The sequence below is a fragment of the Salvelinus alpinus genome, chromosome 15, assembly GCF_045679555.1.
Source record: "Salvelinus alpinus chromosome 15, SLU_Salpinus.1, whole genome shotgun sequence".
Classification (NCBI taxonomy): Eukaryota; Metazoa; Chordata; class Actinopteri; order Salmoniformes; family Salmonidae; genus Salvelinus; species Salvelinus alpinus.
The window spans coordinates 44724137-44742067 of record NC_092100.1 but is presented as its reverse complement, the minus strand read 5'-3'; the positions used below and the strand labels follow the sequence as shown (position 1 = coordinate 44742067).

Sequence of the window (17931 nt, the reverse complement as noted above, 5' to 3'; positions counted from 1 at the left end):
TTAATTTGTCAAATAACTGGAGACAATTTGGGGATGCATGCAGTCCTTGGTTTCAGAGTCCTTCAGTGGTCATTACTTTTGACAGTTCTGTTTGATAGAAAAGTCTAATGCTCGGACGGTTTACAGTGAGGATGACCCTAAGATTGTCTTGCGTGGTAAAGATACATTTGAAATGCATTTGAATCAGTCCCACAGCTCCCATCTGTGTATGGTGTGAAGAAACATTCTAAACTAAACAGTTTTCAGCACTTCCATGTTTGTAGTCATTTTTCTGTGGACAAAATGCATGACATTCTTGAAGGGGTGGCTCCGTTTGAGTTAAAATTGTTGTTTGAATATGTCTATGCGCTTCTCTCTAGAATCTACTCGTTTGACTATGGGTACAGTACATGGAGCGCAAAAACCATCCAACTAAAGTCAAGCTAGAGAACAGTGGAAATAGCATAGCACTTAATCCTATTCAAACTCTGTCTTGTGAAACTTCCCCTTGATTTTGAGTGATGTTGTTCCACCAGGAAATGAGAACTGGAATTTGCTGCTCATCTGTGTTGTTTTTGTCGCACTGCTTTGCTTTATCTAGGCCAGATCGCAGTTGTAAATGACAACTTGTTCTCCACTGGCCTACCTGGTTAAATAAAGGTGAAATAATAAACATAGTCATGCCCTGGCAAAAAAGGGGGAAAAACTATCTGAAGCATTTGAACAACACCTGAAGTGTTATGTCTTAACAATCAGTGTTTCAATATTAACACCAGAAAAAGTGTTAAATTAACACTGATGAGTGGACCTATATTAACACTGGAGTGTTAAAATTAACATGCCTGGTGTTAAATTAGTCCAGGAGCACAATTACAACTTTTGGGGCAACTCCAAGTTGGTCACCATATTTGCAGAGTCTGCTGGTGGAGTGAGCGTATTGGTGAGGATCCACACACAGATTGTTTGCGCTTTTGAACAGGCTCTTAATATTTAGGGGAAAAAGGAGGAAGGGAAGCGCTGCTAAGGTACATAATAGTAGGTTTTGGTAGACAGAAGATGCTCTTTGGTAAAAGGGGTAAATTGGTCATTAAAAAGAAAGGAGGACCAAGGCATTCTTCATATAATTAATTAAAATGCCTTTATTTGTATGGCATGTTCAATGGAAACAAAGTTTAAAAACTCTGATGCGTTTCGACTGCATGGCCTTCGTCAGGGTTCTTAATATTGTTAGTAATTGGCAGCTTCATTCACCGTTGTTTGCTGATCTGTTCCATCGTGCAATAGCTGAGTGGTACTGCAGCTATGGATGTTACCATGAGCTCTGACCCCTTGTCTGTGGCAAACAAAAATCGACACAGTTCAAGGTCTACATCACATCATCAATATACTATTTTCATCACAACTATCTCAAGTGATGTCCTGTAAACAAATTATTTGAGCCTAAAACGTTCCTTAGAGGGATACTGCTTGAATGATGTGTGACTTTCCTTTTTTTAACTTTAATAATCATGTTCTCAACTTCTGTATTTTTAAAGAATCAATTGTTGTATTGTGGTGTGATTGTTGACGGGCATTTCCTGCCCAAGTTGGAGTTTCCAAAACCATGAGATGCACAAGGTACCGTTCATGACTGGAGCCAACACTGACGAATTTGGTAGGCTACTGGCAAACTTAAGTCAGCTTTGAGAATTTATTTCAAAATGTATAACAATAATATTGAATGTGATATTTTACGTGACTTGGATAACACTAAGTTAACATTAAGTTATTTCAGCTATTTAGGAATATCTTTAACAACTGTAGTAACATGTTATAAAATTCTTTAGCAATTGCATAGTAATAAGAGTTATTTATCTATATACTGTATCAGTCAAAAGTGTCACGTTCGTGATGAAAGACGGACCAAGGCGCAGCGTGATTATAGTTACACATTTTTAATGCAAGGTGAAACTTCTACAAACCAACAGCGACACGGGAACGTAGTGCAACAAGCACATACACAATAGCCCACAAAGCAGGTGGGAGAAAGGGCTTCCTAAATATGATCCCCAATTAGAGGCAACGATTACCAGCTGCGCCAAATTGGGAACCATACAACCCAGCCACATAAATCAATGACTAGAACACCCCCCTGGTCACACCTACTCATTCCAGGGTTTTCCTTTATTTGTACTATTTTCTACATTGTAGAATAATAGTGAAGACATCAAAACTATGGAATAACACATGGAATCATGTAGTAACCAAATATATTTGAGATTCTTCAAAGTTGCCACCCTTTGCCTTGAGAGCTTTGCACACTCTTGGCATTCTCTCAACTAGCTTCACCTGGAATGCTTTCCAACCGTCTGGAAGGAGTTCTCACATATGCTGAGCACTTGTTGGCTGCTTTTCCTTCACTGTTAATTCCTGGGTGGATGGAATTGACCGGGAGCAGGTCATGCCTTTTCTGGCATTATTCTACCCTGATGTAAGAGACTGCAGTCACACCTGCCAAGACATTGCACAGATAAAAATGTGGCTACACTAAATGGTATTTGTCTCCTTCAGCAAAAGGATCAGTGGATAACTGAGCTGATAGCAGATGAATACCTGGGAACCTCTGTAAATCGGGTGAAAAACCATGATGTACTCACTAAGCTGTTTGGGGATGCTATGTTTACCATTCCTGCTCTTACAACGGCTATAAACCCCCCCTCCATACAAATTAACATGAAAACATGCATTAGCCTATACTTTCTATGGTTTGAGAGACACAAGCAGCCGCTCACCTATTTGTCAGCTCATACCCAGGGGGGCTTTGAGGTACCGGAACACATTGAGGGGGAAAAAGTGAGACTCCAGGGGAACGCGCAATGCCGTCGGGGGTACGCCAAATAAAAATGTGATTCACATTGTCTTTTATAATAAAAAATACATATATTTCACGTTTTCAAACAGTCCATTTATATTTTCCAAGGGGGCTATACTGTTGGGTAAGGATTTTTACTAACCCGAGTAGCATTCTCACTGCCAAAAATAAAATTTAACTATCTTGTGTTCAGTGAAATAACAACACAATGCCAAATACAGATAGCTTAGTCAAATAATAAACATCCAATCACATTAATTCTTACTCTCTCACAGGAATTCCACTAACGATCTCTATGTAGCCAAACGAGGCTGCTCGAAAATGGATAAATGGTAAAAAAAAAGAAGTAATGCCCGCGTCCATAGAGACGCATACCAACTCTACTGGTAGTACTGCTACTACCAGCAGTACTACACCTGCACCTGTCGACCACAAGTTGTTCTGCTTCCACAAGCACATCCAATGCTAGCATCAGTAATTCTACATTTGTTGCTAGCCCAGCTAACATGGACACTCACAGTTGTGAATCTGATGCAGCAGAAGAGCTACTGCCCCCTTACCCAAGAAAGCACCGAACAACAGACAGGGACGTTGGACCATCGACGAGGCGCAAATATGATGAGAACTACATTGATTTGGGGTTCACTTACACACTGTATCGCCAGGATAGAACAGTAGCCTCTGGTAAGACAAGGGGTGGCGGTCTATGTATATTTGTAAACAAAAGCTGGTGCACAATATCTAAGGAAGTCTCAAGGTTTTGCTCACCTGAGGTAGAGTATCTCATGAAAAGCTGTAGACCATACTATTTACCAAGACAGTTTTCTTCTATATATTTCATAGCTGTCTATTTACCACCACAAACCGATGCTGGCACTCAGACCGCACTCAATGAGCTGTATACGGCCATAAGCAAACAGGAAAATTCTCATCCAGGGGCAGCGCTCCTAGTGGCCGGGGACTTTAATGTAGGGAAACTTAAATCTGTTTGACCTAATTTCTACCAGAATGTTAAATGTGCAACCAGAGTGGGAAAAAACTAATTCTTCTAATGGCATTTAGGAGTACACCACATCAGTCACTGGCTTCATCAATAAGTGTAGCGATGACGTCGTCCCCACAGTGACTGTACGTACATACCCCAACCAGAAGCCATGTATTACAGGCAACATCCGCACTGAGCTAACGGGTAGAGCTGCCGCTTTCAAGGAGCGGGACTCTAACCTGGAAGCTTATAAGAAAACTTGCTATACCCTCCGACGAACCATCAAACAGGCAAAGCGTCAATACAGGACTAAGATCGAATCGTACTACACCGGCTCAGACGCTCGTCGGATGTGGCAGGGCTTGCAACCTATTACAGACTACAAAGGGAAGCAAAGCTGCGAGCTACCCAGTGACACAAGCCTACCAGACAAGCTAAATTACTTCTATGTTTGCTTCGAGGCAAATAACACTGAAACATGCATGAGAAAATCAGCTATTCCGGACAACTGCGTGATCACACTCTCCGTAGCCGATGTTAGTAAGACCTTTAAACAGGTCAATATTCACAAGGCTGCAGAGCCAGACGGATTACCAGGACTTGTACTCCGACCATGCGCTGACCAACTGGCAAGTGCCCAAGAACACTAAAGGTAACCTGCCTAAATGACTACCGACCCATAGCACTCACATCTGTAGCCATGAAGTGCTTTGAAAGGCTGGTCATGGCTCACATCAACACCATTATCCCAGAAACCCTAGACCCACTCCAATTTGCATACCTCTCTAACAAATCCACAGATGATGCTATCTCTATTGCACTCCACACTGCCCTTTCCCACCTGGACAAAAGGAACACCTATGTGAGAATGCTATTCATTGACTACAGCTCAACATTCAACACCATAGTGCCCTCAAAGCTCATCACTAAGCTAAGGGCCCTGGGACTAAATACCTCCCTCTGCAACTGGATCCTAGTCTTCCTGACAGGCCGCCCCCAGGTGGTAAGGGTAGGTAACAACACATCCACCACGCTGATCCTCAACACGGGGGTCCCTCAGGGGTGCGTGCTCAGTCCCCTCCTGTACTCCCTGTTCACGCATGGCCAGGCACACCATCATTAAGTTTGCTGATGACACAACAGTGGTAGGCCTGATCAACGACAACTATGAGACAGCCTATAGGGAGGTGGTCACTGACCTGGCTGTGTGGTGCAAGGACAACAACCTCTCCTTCAATATGATCAAGACAAAGGAGATGACTGGAATACAGGAAAAGGACAGAGCACACCCCCATTCTCATCAACGGGGCTGTAGTGTAGTAGGTTTAGAGTGCCAAGTTCCTTGGTGTCCACATCAACAAACTATCATGGTCCAAGCACACCAAGACAGTCATGAAGAGGGCACGACAAAGCCTATGCCCCCTCAGGAGACTGTAAAGATTTGGCATGGGTCCTCAGATCATCAAAGTTCTACAGCTGCACCATCAAAAGAATCCTGACTGGTTGCATCACTGCCTGGTATGGCAACTGCTCGGCCTCTGACCACAAGGCACTAGAGGGTAGTGCGTACGGCCCAGTACATCACTGGGTCAAGCTTCCTGCCATCCAGACCTCTATACCAGGCGGTGTCAGAGGAAGGCCTTAAAAATTGTCAGACTCCAGCCACTCTAGTCATAGACTGTTCTCTCTGCTTCCGCACGGCAAGCGGTACCGGAGCGCCAAGACTAGGTCCAAAAGGCTTCTCAACAGCTTCTACCCCCAAGCCATGAGATTCCAGAACAGCTAATGAAATGGCTACCCAGACTATTTGCATTGCCCCCCTCTTTTACACTGCTACTATTCTGTTTATTATCCATGCATAGTCACTTTAACTCTACCTACATATACATATTACCTCAACTGTTGCCCCCGCACAATGACTCTGTACCAGTACCCCCTGTACACTACGGTCAAAAGTTTTAAACCCTTGAATGAGTAGGTGTTCTGTCTTTAGTTTTACTATTTTCTACATTGTAGAGTAATAGTGAAGACATCAAAACTATGAAATAACATATATGGAATCATGTAGTAACCAAAAAAGTCAAAATATATTTTATATTTGAGATTCTTCAAATAGCCACCCTTTGCCTTGATGACAGTTTTGCACACTCTTGGCATTCTCTCAACCAGCTTTATGAAGTAGTCAACTGGATTGCATTTCAATTAACAGGTGTGCCTTAAAAGTTCATTTGTGGAATTTCTTAATGCGTTTGAGCCAATCAGTTGTGTTGTGACAAGGTAGGGGTGGTTTACAGAAGATAGCCCTATTTGGTAAAAGACAAAGTCCATATTATGGCAAGAAAATCTCAAATAAGCAAAGAGAAACGACATTCCATCATTACTTTAAAGTACATGGTCATTCAATGCGGAAAATTTCAAAAACTTTGAAAGCTTCATCAATTGCAGTCGCACTATCAAGAGCTATGATGAAACTGGCTCTCATGAGGACAGACACAGGAATGGAAGACCCAGAGTTACCTCTGCTGCAGAGGATAAGTTCATTAGAATTACTAGCCTCAGAAATTGCAGAAAAGCCCAAATAAATGCTTCACAGAGTTCAAGTAACTCAACATCAACTGTTCAGAGGAATCAGGCCTTCATGGTCAAACTGCTGCAAAGAAACCACTACTGAAGAACACCAATAAGAAGAAGACACTTGCTTGGGCAAAGAAACACGAGCCATGGACATTAGACCTGTGGAAATGTGTCCTTTGGTCTGGAGTCCAAATTTGAGATTTTTGGTTCCAACCGCAGTGTCTTTGTGAGATGTGGTGAGGGTGAACGGATGATCTCCGCATGTGTATTTCTCACCGTAAAGCACGGGGGAGCTGTTATGGTGTGGGGGTGCTTGATGGTGACACAGTCAGTGATTTCTTTAGAATGCAAGGCACACTTAACCATCATGGCTACCACAGCATTCTGCAGCGATACGCCATCCCATCTGTTTTGGGCTTAGTCCCACTATCATTTGTTTTTCAACAGGACAATGACCCAACACACCTCCAGGCTGTGTAAGGGCTATTTGACCAAGAAGGAGAGTGATGGAGTGCTGCATCAGATGACCTGGCCTCCACAATCCTCCGACCTCAACCAAAATGAGATGGCTTGGGATGTTGGACCACAGAGTGAAGGAAAAGCAGCCAACAAGTGCTCAGCATATGTGGGAACTCCTTCAAGACTGTTGGAAAAGCATTCCAGGTGAAGCTGGTTGAGAGAATGCCAAGCTTGTGCAAAGCTGTCATTAAGACAAAGGGTAGCTATTTGAGGGTGGCTAAAAAACAATTGAAAATATATTTTATAAACACTTTTTTTTGGTTACAACATGATTCCATATGTGCTGTCATAATTTTGATGTCTTCACTATTAATCTACAATGTAGAAAATGGTAAAATAAAGAAAAACCATTGAATGAGCAGGTGTTCTAAAACTTTTGACCGGTAGTGTACATAGCCTCTCGTCATTTTACTGCTGCTCTTTAATTATTTTTTACTTATCTATTTTTTTTATTAACTTAACACAGTTTTATTAACTGCATTGTTGGTTAAGGGCTTGTAAGCATTTCACAGTATGGTCTACACATGTTGTATTCGGCACATGTGACATACAATTTGATTTTAAAACTTGCCTCACTGTGATTGATCAATTTGAAGAAAGAAGTTTAACCGGTTGAACCATTTGCATATTAGACCTTATGAGCCCAAGCTCCCACACAAAACAAAACATATTAGGATTGCGCCATTACACAATACATAGCCGACTGCATTTTACACTTGGCAATTTAACAAAACTGATTTAAGATGTATTTTGTGCATAATTGGTCTGACTCTAGCCTATACTCAAATTAAACAAAATCTAGGAATCGCCTGTGTGGACAGTATTATTATGCATACTGGTTGGACTGGTTACCTTATGCTCCAAAACGTGTGAAATGGGAAAGAGGAACATTTGTTTTTTAAATTTTTATTATTGTTAAGAGAAAGGACGCTTAAACTGCAAAACTGAAGTCAGAGTGAGCAGTTCAACAGGTCTAACAGGTTTCAAGCAGGGTTGTGCCTCTGGGATTTACAAAGCGCACGACTGCTTCATTTAAACAGCTGACCACAGAAGCGCTACTTACACAACAGATGAGCGACATTGCTTACAAAACTCAAATCAACCAAGTGATGATGCAAATTTCTACAGCTGTCACAAAAATAAAAATATTTAAAATATGCTTATTAAATAGGTTCCATTTATATATTACTTCTTTACTCTCTCTAGAGCTTTTTTTTTTTCAAACGTTAGTAAAGCTGCAGTCTGATACAAAAGAACTGCTCTGAGTTAGTGACGGTCTCAATACTATCAACTTAGCGTCCTTTCCTTATGTCCTGCCCTCCATGATCACGGACCTGTCGTCAGGAGAAGATGGGGGAAAGCCACAGTGGAAAACCCTTCCAGTCCATTCAGCCATTCGTGATCATGAAGGAAAGGGATCAAGGAAAGGAATCCATAGAGGAGTTGAGACAAAACCATCCACTGTACTGCCAAGAAAAGTGCACTTGAAAAAGGAGAGCCCCTGGGTGCCACCGTCAGGCCATGGGAGACAGTCATACACTTTTCGCAACGTAAATGTACAGTATGATTTAGTATTCAGTAGGATCCCCATTAGCTGCTACCAAGGCAGCAGCAGCTACTCTTCCTGGGGTCCAAATGGGAATAAAGATGAGAACCTTGAATAGCATTTTGTGTTGTACAATGTTTTGCAAACGGCTATTATCCTAACGGGTGTTGCAATATCTTTATAACATCCTGTTAAAAGCATCCAATAGGGCAATATGCTATCAGTCTAACTACAAATGGCTGATACAGCTACAGTACAGCGTAAGCTTTTTGCCAACATGTAGAAAATACTAAAATGTTGAAACATCCAGTCATTAAATATTTCCATTTTACTACATACTATCCATCAGAAGTATTTAGAAAATAAAAAGTTGTAATTTCTGATATGCAAATGCCCAATTGTGTAATATTGTAATATTAAAAGAAATTATATTTTCCTTGACCATGTGACGAAAAGAGTAAAAGCACAGGAGATCTTTTCTAACACCATAATGCCACCTGTGAACCAAACTAAGAGCAATGTACACACTAATATATAGCAAACCAAAAGTGTCTCAGATTGTGAATAAGAGTATTGGAAACAGGTGGCATTAAAATGAAAATGCAGCATGCATCCAAACAAAATCAAAGAATAACAGCTTTAGTAGAAATTCCATTCACTTCTTACAGTGACTTGCAAAATTATTTACCCACCCTTGGCATTTTTCCTATTTTGTTGCCTTACAACCTGGAATTAAAATTGATTTTTGGGGGGGGTTTATATCATTTGATTTACACATGCCTACCACTTTGAAGATGCAAAATATGTTTTATTGTGAAACAAACAAGAAATAAGACAAACTGAACTTGAGCGTGCATAACTATTCACCGCCCCAAAGTCAATACTTTGTAGAGACACCTTTTGCAGCAATTACAGCTGCAAGTCTCTTGGGGTATGTCTCTATAAGCTTGGCACATCTAGCCACTGGGATTTTTGCCCATTCTTCAAGAAAAAAATGCTCCAGCTCCTTCAAGTTGGATGGGTTCTGCTGGTGTACAGCAATCTTTAAGTCACACCACAGATTCACAATTGGATTGAGGTCTGGGATTTGACTAGGCCATTCCAAGACATTTAAATGTTTCCCCTTAAACCACTCGAGTGTTACTTTAGCAGTATGCTTAGGGTCATTGTCCTGCTTGAAGGTGAACCTTCGTCCCAGTCTCAAATCTCTGGAAGACTGAAACAGGTTTCCCTCAATAATTTCCCTGTATTTAGCACCTTCCACCATTCCGTCAATTCTGACCAGTTTCCCAGTCCCTGCCAATGAAAAACATCCCCACAGCATGATGCTTCCACCACCATGCTTCACTGTGGGGATGATGTTCTCGGGGTGATGAAAGGTGTTGGGTTTGTGTCAGACATAGCGTTTTCCTTGATGGCCAAAAAGCTACATTTTAGTCTCATCTGACCAGAGTACCTTCTTCCATATGTTTGGGGAGTCTCCCACATGCCTTTTGGCAAACACCAAACGTTTTTGCTTATTTTTTTCCTTATACAATGGCTTTTTTATGGCAACTCTTCCGTAAAGCCCAGCTGTGTGGAGTGCACAGCTTAAAGTGGTCCTATGGACAGATACTCCAATCTCCCTGTGGAGCGTTGCAGCTCCTTCAAGATTATCTTTGGTCTCTTTGTTGCCTCTCTGATTAATGCCCTCCTTGCCTGGTCCGTGAGTTTTGGTGGGCCGCCCTCTCTTGTCAGGTTTGTTGAGTTGCCATATTCTTCCATTTTTTAATAATGGATTTAATGGTACTCTGTGGATGTTCAAAGTTTCTGATATTTTTATATAACCCAACCCTGATCTGTACTTCTCCACAACTTTGTCCCTGACCTGTTTGGAGAGCTCCTTGGTCTTCATGGTGCCACTTGCTTGGTGGTGCCCCTTGCTTAGTGGTGTTGCAGACTCTGGGGCCTTTCAGAACATGTGTATATATACAGAGATCATGTGACACTTAGTTAAATAAAGTCCACCTGTGTGCAATCTAATTATGTGACTTCTGAAGGTAATTGGTTGCACCAGATCTTATTTATGGGATTCATAGCAAAGTGGATGAATACATATGCACGCACCACTTTTCCCCCTTTTCATTAACTTATTTTTTTCATTTTACTTCACCAATTTGGACCATTTTCTTCATGTCAATTATATGACATCGAAATAAAAATCATTTAAAATTAAAGGTTGTAATGCAACAAAATAGGAAAAACACTTTGCAAGGCACTGTAGCATTAGGCAATACAACTCAAGAGGCACGGAGCGTTTGTTCCGGTGTTTGTGGGATGAAAAGTAAAATCCTCTTCTCTGGTTTAAATTAATAACAAGAAGCTGTTAAGGAAGCCTTTGTCATGTCATATGACCTCTGGGTATGCCGCAGCAGAGATACTGATGTCGTGTGGAGGTGAAAAGAGGGGAAACATGGAACAGGGAGCAAGGATACTTCAGGTGCCTAGGGGGTAGGGCAAAAGGTTGTTTCTGGCCAGGGCCAGAAATGTGTGGGACAGTGTGGAGGTGATTTGGGATTGTGAAGCTGTGTACAGTAGAGATTCTACAGGGGTAGTAAATATGGGGCTTTTCTGTGTATAAGCATTTAGGGGTTCTATAGGGGAAAGATATACATACATGAGTGATAATTAAGGCCAAGAGTTTTGCCTAACCACATAACCTGATCAGGAAAAAACAACGGGCCTTAGTTATAGGTTACAACTAGGTTCCCAAATGTTTTCCAGGTGCGGTCAACACTCGGGATGTGTGTACGTGGTCTAGGTAAGCCTGTGTCTGTCTGCCCCATCAGGATGTCCAGGACTGCATGTTGCGCAGCATGGCCTCAAAGTGCTCCATGTCGGGGGCATAGGCGTGGGCCAGCCGGTCCGTCAGGCGGCTGTAAAGGCTGAACGACTTGAGCTCTAGCCAGATGAAGCCGAAGTGGTCTTCATCGAACAAGACAAACAGGCCCGGTGTGCGCTCCGGACTTGTGAAGCCGTGGCCTGCAATCAGGCCCGTCCCGTAGAAGCTGAAATCAATGAAAAAACAAATAAATTAAACATGATTTCCTGTTGCGTAGCATATGGTGCCTTCAGAAAGTATTCACACCACTTGCCTTTTCCCACATTTTATTGCTACAGACGGAAATTAAAAATGGATAAATTTATATATTTTTCCCACTGGTTTACACACAATACCCCATATTGTCAAAGTGGAATAAAATGTTGCCAAATTGGCCTCCCCAGTGGCACAGCGGTCGAAGGCACTGCACCACAGTGCTAGAGTTGGACGAAGAGTTTCTTTAATGAGTCGGACAGGAAGGATATACTCCAAACACCCGTACAGGCCCTCATCCCTGTATCGGCAGGATAGAACAGTAGCCTCTGGTAAGACACAGAGCGGGGGACTATGCATATTTGTAAACAAAAGCTGGTGCACAATATCTAAGGGAGTCTCAAGGTCTTGCTCACCTGAGGTAGAGTATCTCATGATAAGCTGTAGACCACACTATCTACCTAGAGTTCTCATCTATATTCTCCGTAGCTTTCTATTTACCACCACAAACCGATGCTAACACTCAGACCGCACTCAATGAGCTGTATACGGCCATTCGCAAACAGGAAAACGCTCATCCAGAGGCGGCGCTCCTAGTGGCCGGGGACTTTAATGCAGGGAAACTTAAAACAGTTTTGCCTCATTTCTATCAGCATGTTAAATGTGCAACCAGAGGGGGGGGAAAAAACTCTAGACCACCTTTGCTCCACACACCGAGATGCATACAAAGCTTTCCCTCACCCTCCATTTGATAAATCAGACCATAATTCTATCCTCCTGCTTACAAGCAAATATTAAAGCAAGAAGCACCAGTGACTCGGTCTATAAAAAAAGTAGGCAAATGCTAAACTACAGGACATTTTTGCTATCACAGACTGGAATATGTTTCCGGGATCCTTCCGATGGCATTGAGGAGTACACCACATCAGTCACTGGTTTCATCAATAAGTGCATTGACGACGTCGTCCCCACAGTGACTGTACGTACATACCCGTACATTACAGGCAACTTTCGCACTGAGCAAAAGGGTAGAGCTGCCGCTTTCAAGGAGCGAGACTCAAACCTGGAAGCTTATAAGAAATCCCGCTATGCCCGCCGACAAACCATCAAACAGGCAAGGCGTCAATAAAGGACTAAGACCGAATCATACTACACCGGCTCCAACGCACGTCGGATGTGGCAGGGCTTGCAAACTATTACCGAATACAAAAAGGAAGCACAGCCGAGAGCTGCCCAGTGACAGGAGCCTACCAAACGAGCTAAATAACTTCTATGCTCGCTTCGAGGCAAGTAACACAGCTGATGCATGAGAGCATCAGCTGTTCTGGGCGACTGTGTGATCACTCTCTACACAGCCGATGTGAGTAAGACCTTTAAACAAGTCAACATTCACTAGGTCGCAGGGCCAGACGCATTACCAGGACTTGTACTCCGAGCATATGCTGACCAACTGGCAAGTGTCTTCACTGACATTTTCAACCTCTCCCTGTCCGAGTCTCTAATACCAACATATTTCAAATGACTACCGACCCGTAGCACACACGTCTGTAGCCGTTAAGTGCTTTGAAAGGCTGGTCATGGCCCACATCAACACCATTATCCCAGAAACCCTACACCAACTCCAATTTGCATACCGCCCCAACAGATCCACAGATGATGCAATCTCTATTGCACTCCACATCTGGACAAAAGGAACACCTATGTGAGAATGCTATTCATTGACTGCAGCTCAGCGTTCAACACCATAGTGCCCTAAAAGCTCATCACTAAGCTAAGGACCCTGGAACCAAACAGCTCCCTCTGCAACTGGATCCTGGAATTCCTGACGGACCGCCCACACTGTTGGTAAGGGTAGGTAACAACACATCCGCAAACCTATTCCCTCTTAGAAGACTGAAATGGTTTGGCATGGGTCCTCAGATCCTCAAAAGGTTTTACAGCTGAACCATCGAGAGCATTCTGACGGGTTGCATCACTGCCTGGTATGGCGACTGCTCGGCCTCCGACCACAAGGTACCAAACGGTAGTTAGTACGTCTCAGTACATCACTGAGGCCAAGCTTCTTGCCATCCAGGACCTCTATACCAGGCGGTCTCAGAGGAAGGCTCTAAAAAGTGTAAAAGACTCCAGCCACCCTAGTCATAGACTGTTCTCTCTGCTAAACAGATTCAACCACAAAGACCGGGGAGGTTTTCCAATGCCTCAAAGAATGGCCCCTATTAGTAGATGGGTACAAATAATAAAAGCAGACATTGAATATCCCTTTGAGCATGGTGAAGTTATTAATTACACTTTGGATGGTGTATCAATACACCCAGTCACTACAAAGATACAGGCGTCCTTCCTAACACAGTTGCCGGAGAGGAAGGAAACCACTCAGGGATTTCACCATGAGCCCAATGATTTTGTTGTCTGTGATAGGCATAAACTGAGGAAGGATCAACATTGTAGTTACTCCACAATACTATCCTAATTGACAGAGTTGAAAGAAGGAAGCCTGTACAGAATACAAATATTCAAACTGTTTGTAACAAGACACTAATATTTTTTTTTTAATTGGCAAAGCAATTCACTTTTTATCCTGAATAGAAAGTGTTATGTTTGGGGCAAATCCAATACAACACATTACTGAGTACCACTCTCCATATTTTCAAGGATAGTGGTGGCTGCAATGTTATGGGTATGCTTGTAATCGTTAAAAACTGGAGTTTTCCAGGACAAAAAAATTAACTGAAAGGAGCTTAGTACAGGCCAAATCCTAGAGGAAAACCTGGTTCAGTCTTTCCATCAGACACTGGGAGATGAATTCACCTTTCAGCAGGACAATAACCTAAAACACAAGGCCAAATATACACTGGAGTTGCTTACAAAGAAGACAGTGAATGTTCCTGTAAGTCAGTTACAGTTAACTTAAATCTATGGCAAGACCTGAAAATGGTTGTCTAGCAATGATCAACAACCAATTTGACAGAGCTTGAAGAGTATTGAAAATAATAAATGGGCAAATGTTGCACAATCCAGGTGTGGAAATCTCTTAGAGACTTACCCAGAAAGACTCACAGCTGTAAACGCTGCCAAATGTGCTTCTACAAAAGTATTGACTCAGGGGTGTGAACAATTATGTAAATTAGATATTTCTGTATTTCATTTTCAATACATTTGAAAACATGTTTTCACATTGTCATTATGGGGTATTGTGTGTAGATGGGTGATAAAAATAAAAATATTTAATCTATTTTGAATTCAGGCTGTAACAACAAAATGTGGGTATGAATACTTTCTGAAGGTACTTTGGATGGTGTATCACATGTTGTGATCCAATGGTTCAGTTGGCCGGAGTGTTGTGCTTGTAACACTTGAAATGTGTGATATGCACAGAATACATGCATAAACTCAGTCCATTTGGAGAAAAGTGTCTGCTAAATGACCATTTTATTATATTATGCAGCTACATTTTCCTGGCACTCTTGGCTATATGAGGATGTGTGAATAACAACCTGAACAGGTGTGATATAAATGGTCTCACCACATCTTGCAGGTTCGTGGGTAAACCTCATTGCGGGTCATGACCCCCAGAGGCAGGACGAAAGGCTGGGCCTCTGAGGGAGCACTGCTGCTGCTGCTACTGGGCCCAGGCTGGGGGCTCTCTGATTGGGCTTCCATAGCCAACTCCAGCCCCGCTGCCCCAGCACCACCAGCCACAACCCCCTCTGAAGCAGCTCCCTGGGGGGCCACATCTGGGTTCGGCGCCTCCTCGTGCACCCCCAGCACCAGGCGAGACAGCTCTTCCATGCTGCGCTGGTGCTCCAGGTCCGGCAGGCACACAGGCCGGTTCAGGTCCACGTCAAGCGTTAGCTGGCCTGCTGGGACATTGGGGTCCCCCTAGGAGGAAGGAGAAAGGGCAGGGGCATGTTCAGTAGGCACAAAATGTGGACAATGTTTTGAAAGGAAAGAGGTACTACCCAAACGTGTAATAAGGACTTTTGTTTTCAATTTCAAAATGTCTTCATGCCAACTGAACAGATCACACTGAGGGTTTTGTTATATACACAATGGAATATGTAGGCCACCTGTAATATAGTGTTCTGCCCACCTAACTCAATGCCATCCAACTACTTTAAGGATAAAATAAAATTTAAAAAACATTAGGAAGAAGGTTGGAGTTGGAAACAGTAGGGTTGAGGGACTGACAGTAAGCTTGGTGGCCCTGGCGCAGGGCCCATGAAAGCTGAGCATGACGATCTCCAGGCCGTGGCTGCCATAGGTGCCTTTGAACAGGCCCGGCTGCAGCAGGTCCGAGGACATCCGGGGGGGGAGGTAGATCCGCCGGTACGTCAGGCAGTTACTGTCAGAACACAGCATCATCAACATTCATGAAGCCAATTACATAAAACAGATTAATATGAACCTCTTAAAAAAAGAATACAATATCACTGAATGAAAAATGAATTAATGGGGTACGTGTCAAGTCACCTAGCGACCCATCCCTTAAAGCATTATAGGGACACATTGAGGAAAATGTATGTACATTACAATTAATTCATAGCCTCCAGCTAGATATTTCACTGACCAGAGTAAACAAAGAAAATAAAAGGAACAATAGTGGCAAAATTTAAATATTTAAATAAATTGTCTAAAACAGTAGATGTAATATGGAAGACCTACTCGCATTGGCTGGTATACTGTCATAAGGAAGACCTACTCGCATTGGCTGGTATACTGTCATAAGGAAGACCTACTCGCATTGGCTGGTATACTGTCATAAGGAAGACCTACTCGCATTGGCTGGTATACTGTCATAAGGAAGACCTACTCGCATTGGCTGGTATACTGTCATAAGGAAGACCTACTCGCATTGGCTGGTATACTGTCATAAGGAAGACCTACTCGCATTGGCTGGTATACTGTCATAAGGAAGACCTACTCGCATTGGCTGGTATACTGTCATAAGGAAGACCTACTCGCATTGGCTGGTATACTGTCATAAGGAAGACCTACTCGTATTGGCTGGTATACTGTCATAAGGAAGACCTACTCGTATCGGCTGGTATACTGTCATAAGGAAGACCTACTCGTATCGGCTGGTATACTGTCATAAGGAAGACCTACTCGTATTGGCTGGTATACTGTCATAAGGAAGACCTACTCGTATTGGCTGGTATACTGTCATATGGAAAACCTACTCGTATTGGCTGGTATACTGTCATATGGAAGACCTACTCGTATTGGCTTGTGTAGATGAACTTCATAAGAATGAGCTCCTGCATGTGCTCATGGAAGATGTCCTCCAGTGTCCTCCCCCACTCCTCCTCCAGCCATGTGCGGAACTCCTGCCAACAGAAACCCCACGGTCACGCTCACTTACCGATGTGCCTCATTTACCTATTGAAATCTGAACGACTTGATTCAACCCAAATCTTAGACAAGGCAACAGTAAACATGTCATCCCCCAAAAATGATGCAGCACCACCTTGGGCCAATCAGTCTAATTTTGTAAATTACGGATCTCAATGCCAAGATGCATCATTTACCCAAGTTTCGTCAAAATCAGTCCAGTGCTGTCTAAGATATTGTGTGTAACTAACGTGCATACAGTCACTTACTATAGCTACCCCCTTGGGCCAATCAGTGTAATTTTGTAAATGCCAGAACTCTATTGCAGGACGAATCATTCATCCAATCTTCATCAAAATTGGGCCAGTGGTGTCTGAGATATTGCGTCTAAGAGCTTTCCACACCCGGATTGAGCAACATTTGCCCATTATTCTTTTCAAAATTCTTCAAGCTGTCAAATTGGTTGTTTATCATTGCTAGACAACCACTTTCAGGTCTTGCCATAGATTTGCAAGTAGATTTAAGTCAGGAACATTCAGTCTTCTTGGTAGGCAACTCCAGTGTAGATTTGGCCTTGTGTTTTAGGTTATTGTCCTGCTGGAAGGTGAATTAATCTCCTAGTTTCTGGTGGAAAGCAGACGACCAGGTTTTCCGCTAGAATATAGCCTGTGCTTTGCCCGAAAAACGTCCCAGATCTTAACGATTACAAAAATACCCATAACATGATGCAGCCACCACTATGCTTGAAAATATGGAGAGTGGTACTCAGTAATGTGTTTTATTGGTATTATTGGTACACTGTATTCAGAGGAAAAGTTAATTGCTTTGCCACATTTCTTAAATATTACTTTAGTGCCTTGTTGCATATAAAGATTTATGTTTTGATTGTGATCTCTAAGGCAAGACACACATTCACCCAAGTTGTCAAAATCGGACCACTGAGATATCGCGTGGCTAATGTACGAACGAACGGAGACAGATCCACAGTCCCCTCCCCGATTTCATCATGAGGGACAACAGCGAACTTTCAGTATGATCGGAACATTGAGGTTGTGTGTTTGTAAAAAGTG

General features: G+C 42.7%; 1 protein-coding gene across 2 annotated transcripts in view; it reads right to left on the bottom strand.

Annotated features, from left to right (window-relative positions):
* Positions 1-1897: 1897 nt before the first annotated feature.
* LOC139540140 (F-box only protein 31-like) overlaps positions 1898-17931 on the bottom strand; it is a 34034-nt gene continuing 18000 nt past the window's right edge. For both annotated transcript variants that reach the window (XM_071343721.1, XM_071343722.1), the window contains 4 exons: positions 16748-16857; positions 15719-15872; positions 15054-15409; positions 1898-11501 (listed from right to left, as the gene is read on the bottom strand). In XM_071343721.1, coding sequence (XP_071199822.1) covers positions 11279-11501; positions 15054-15409; positions 15719-15872; positions 16748-16857 — 843 coding nt within the window. In that variant the 3' untranslated portion in view covers positions 1898-11278. The remainder of the gene's footprint in view (positions 11502-15053; positions 15410-15718; positions 15873-16747; positions 16858-17931) is intronic.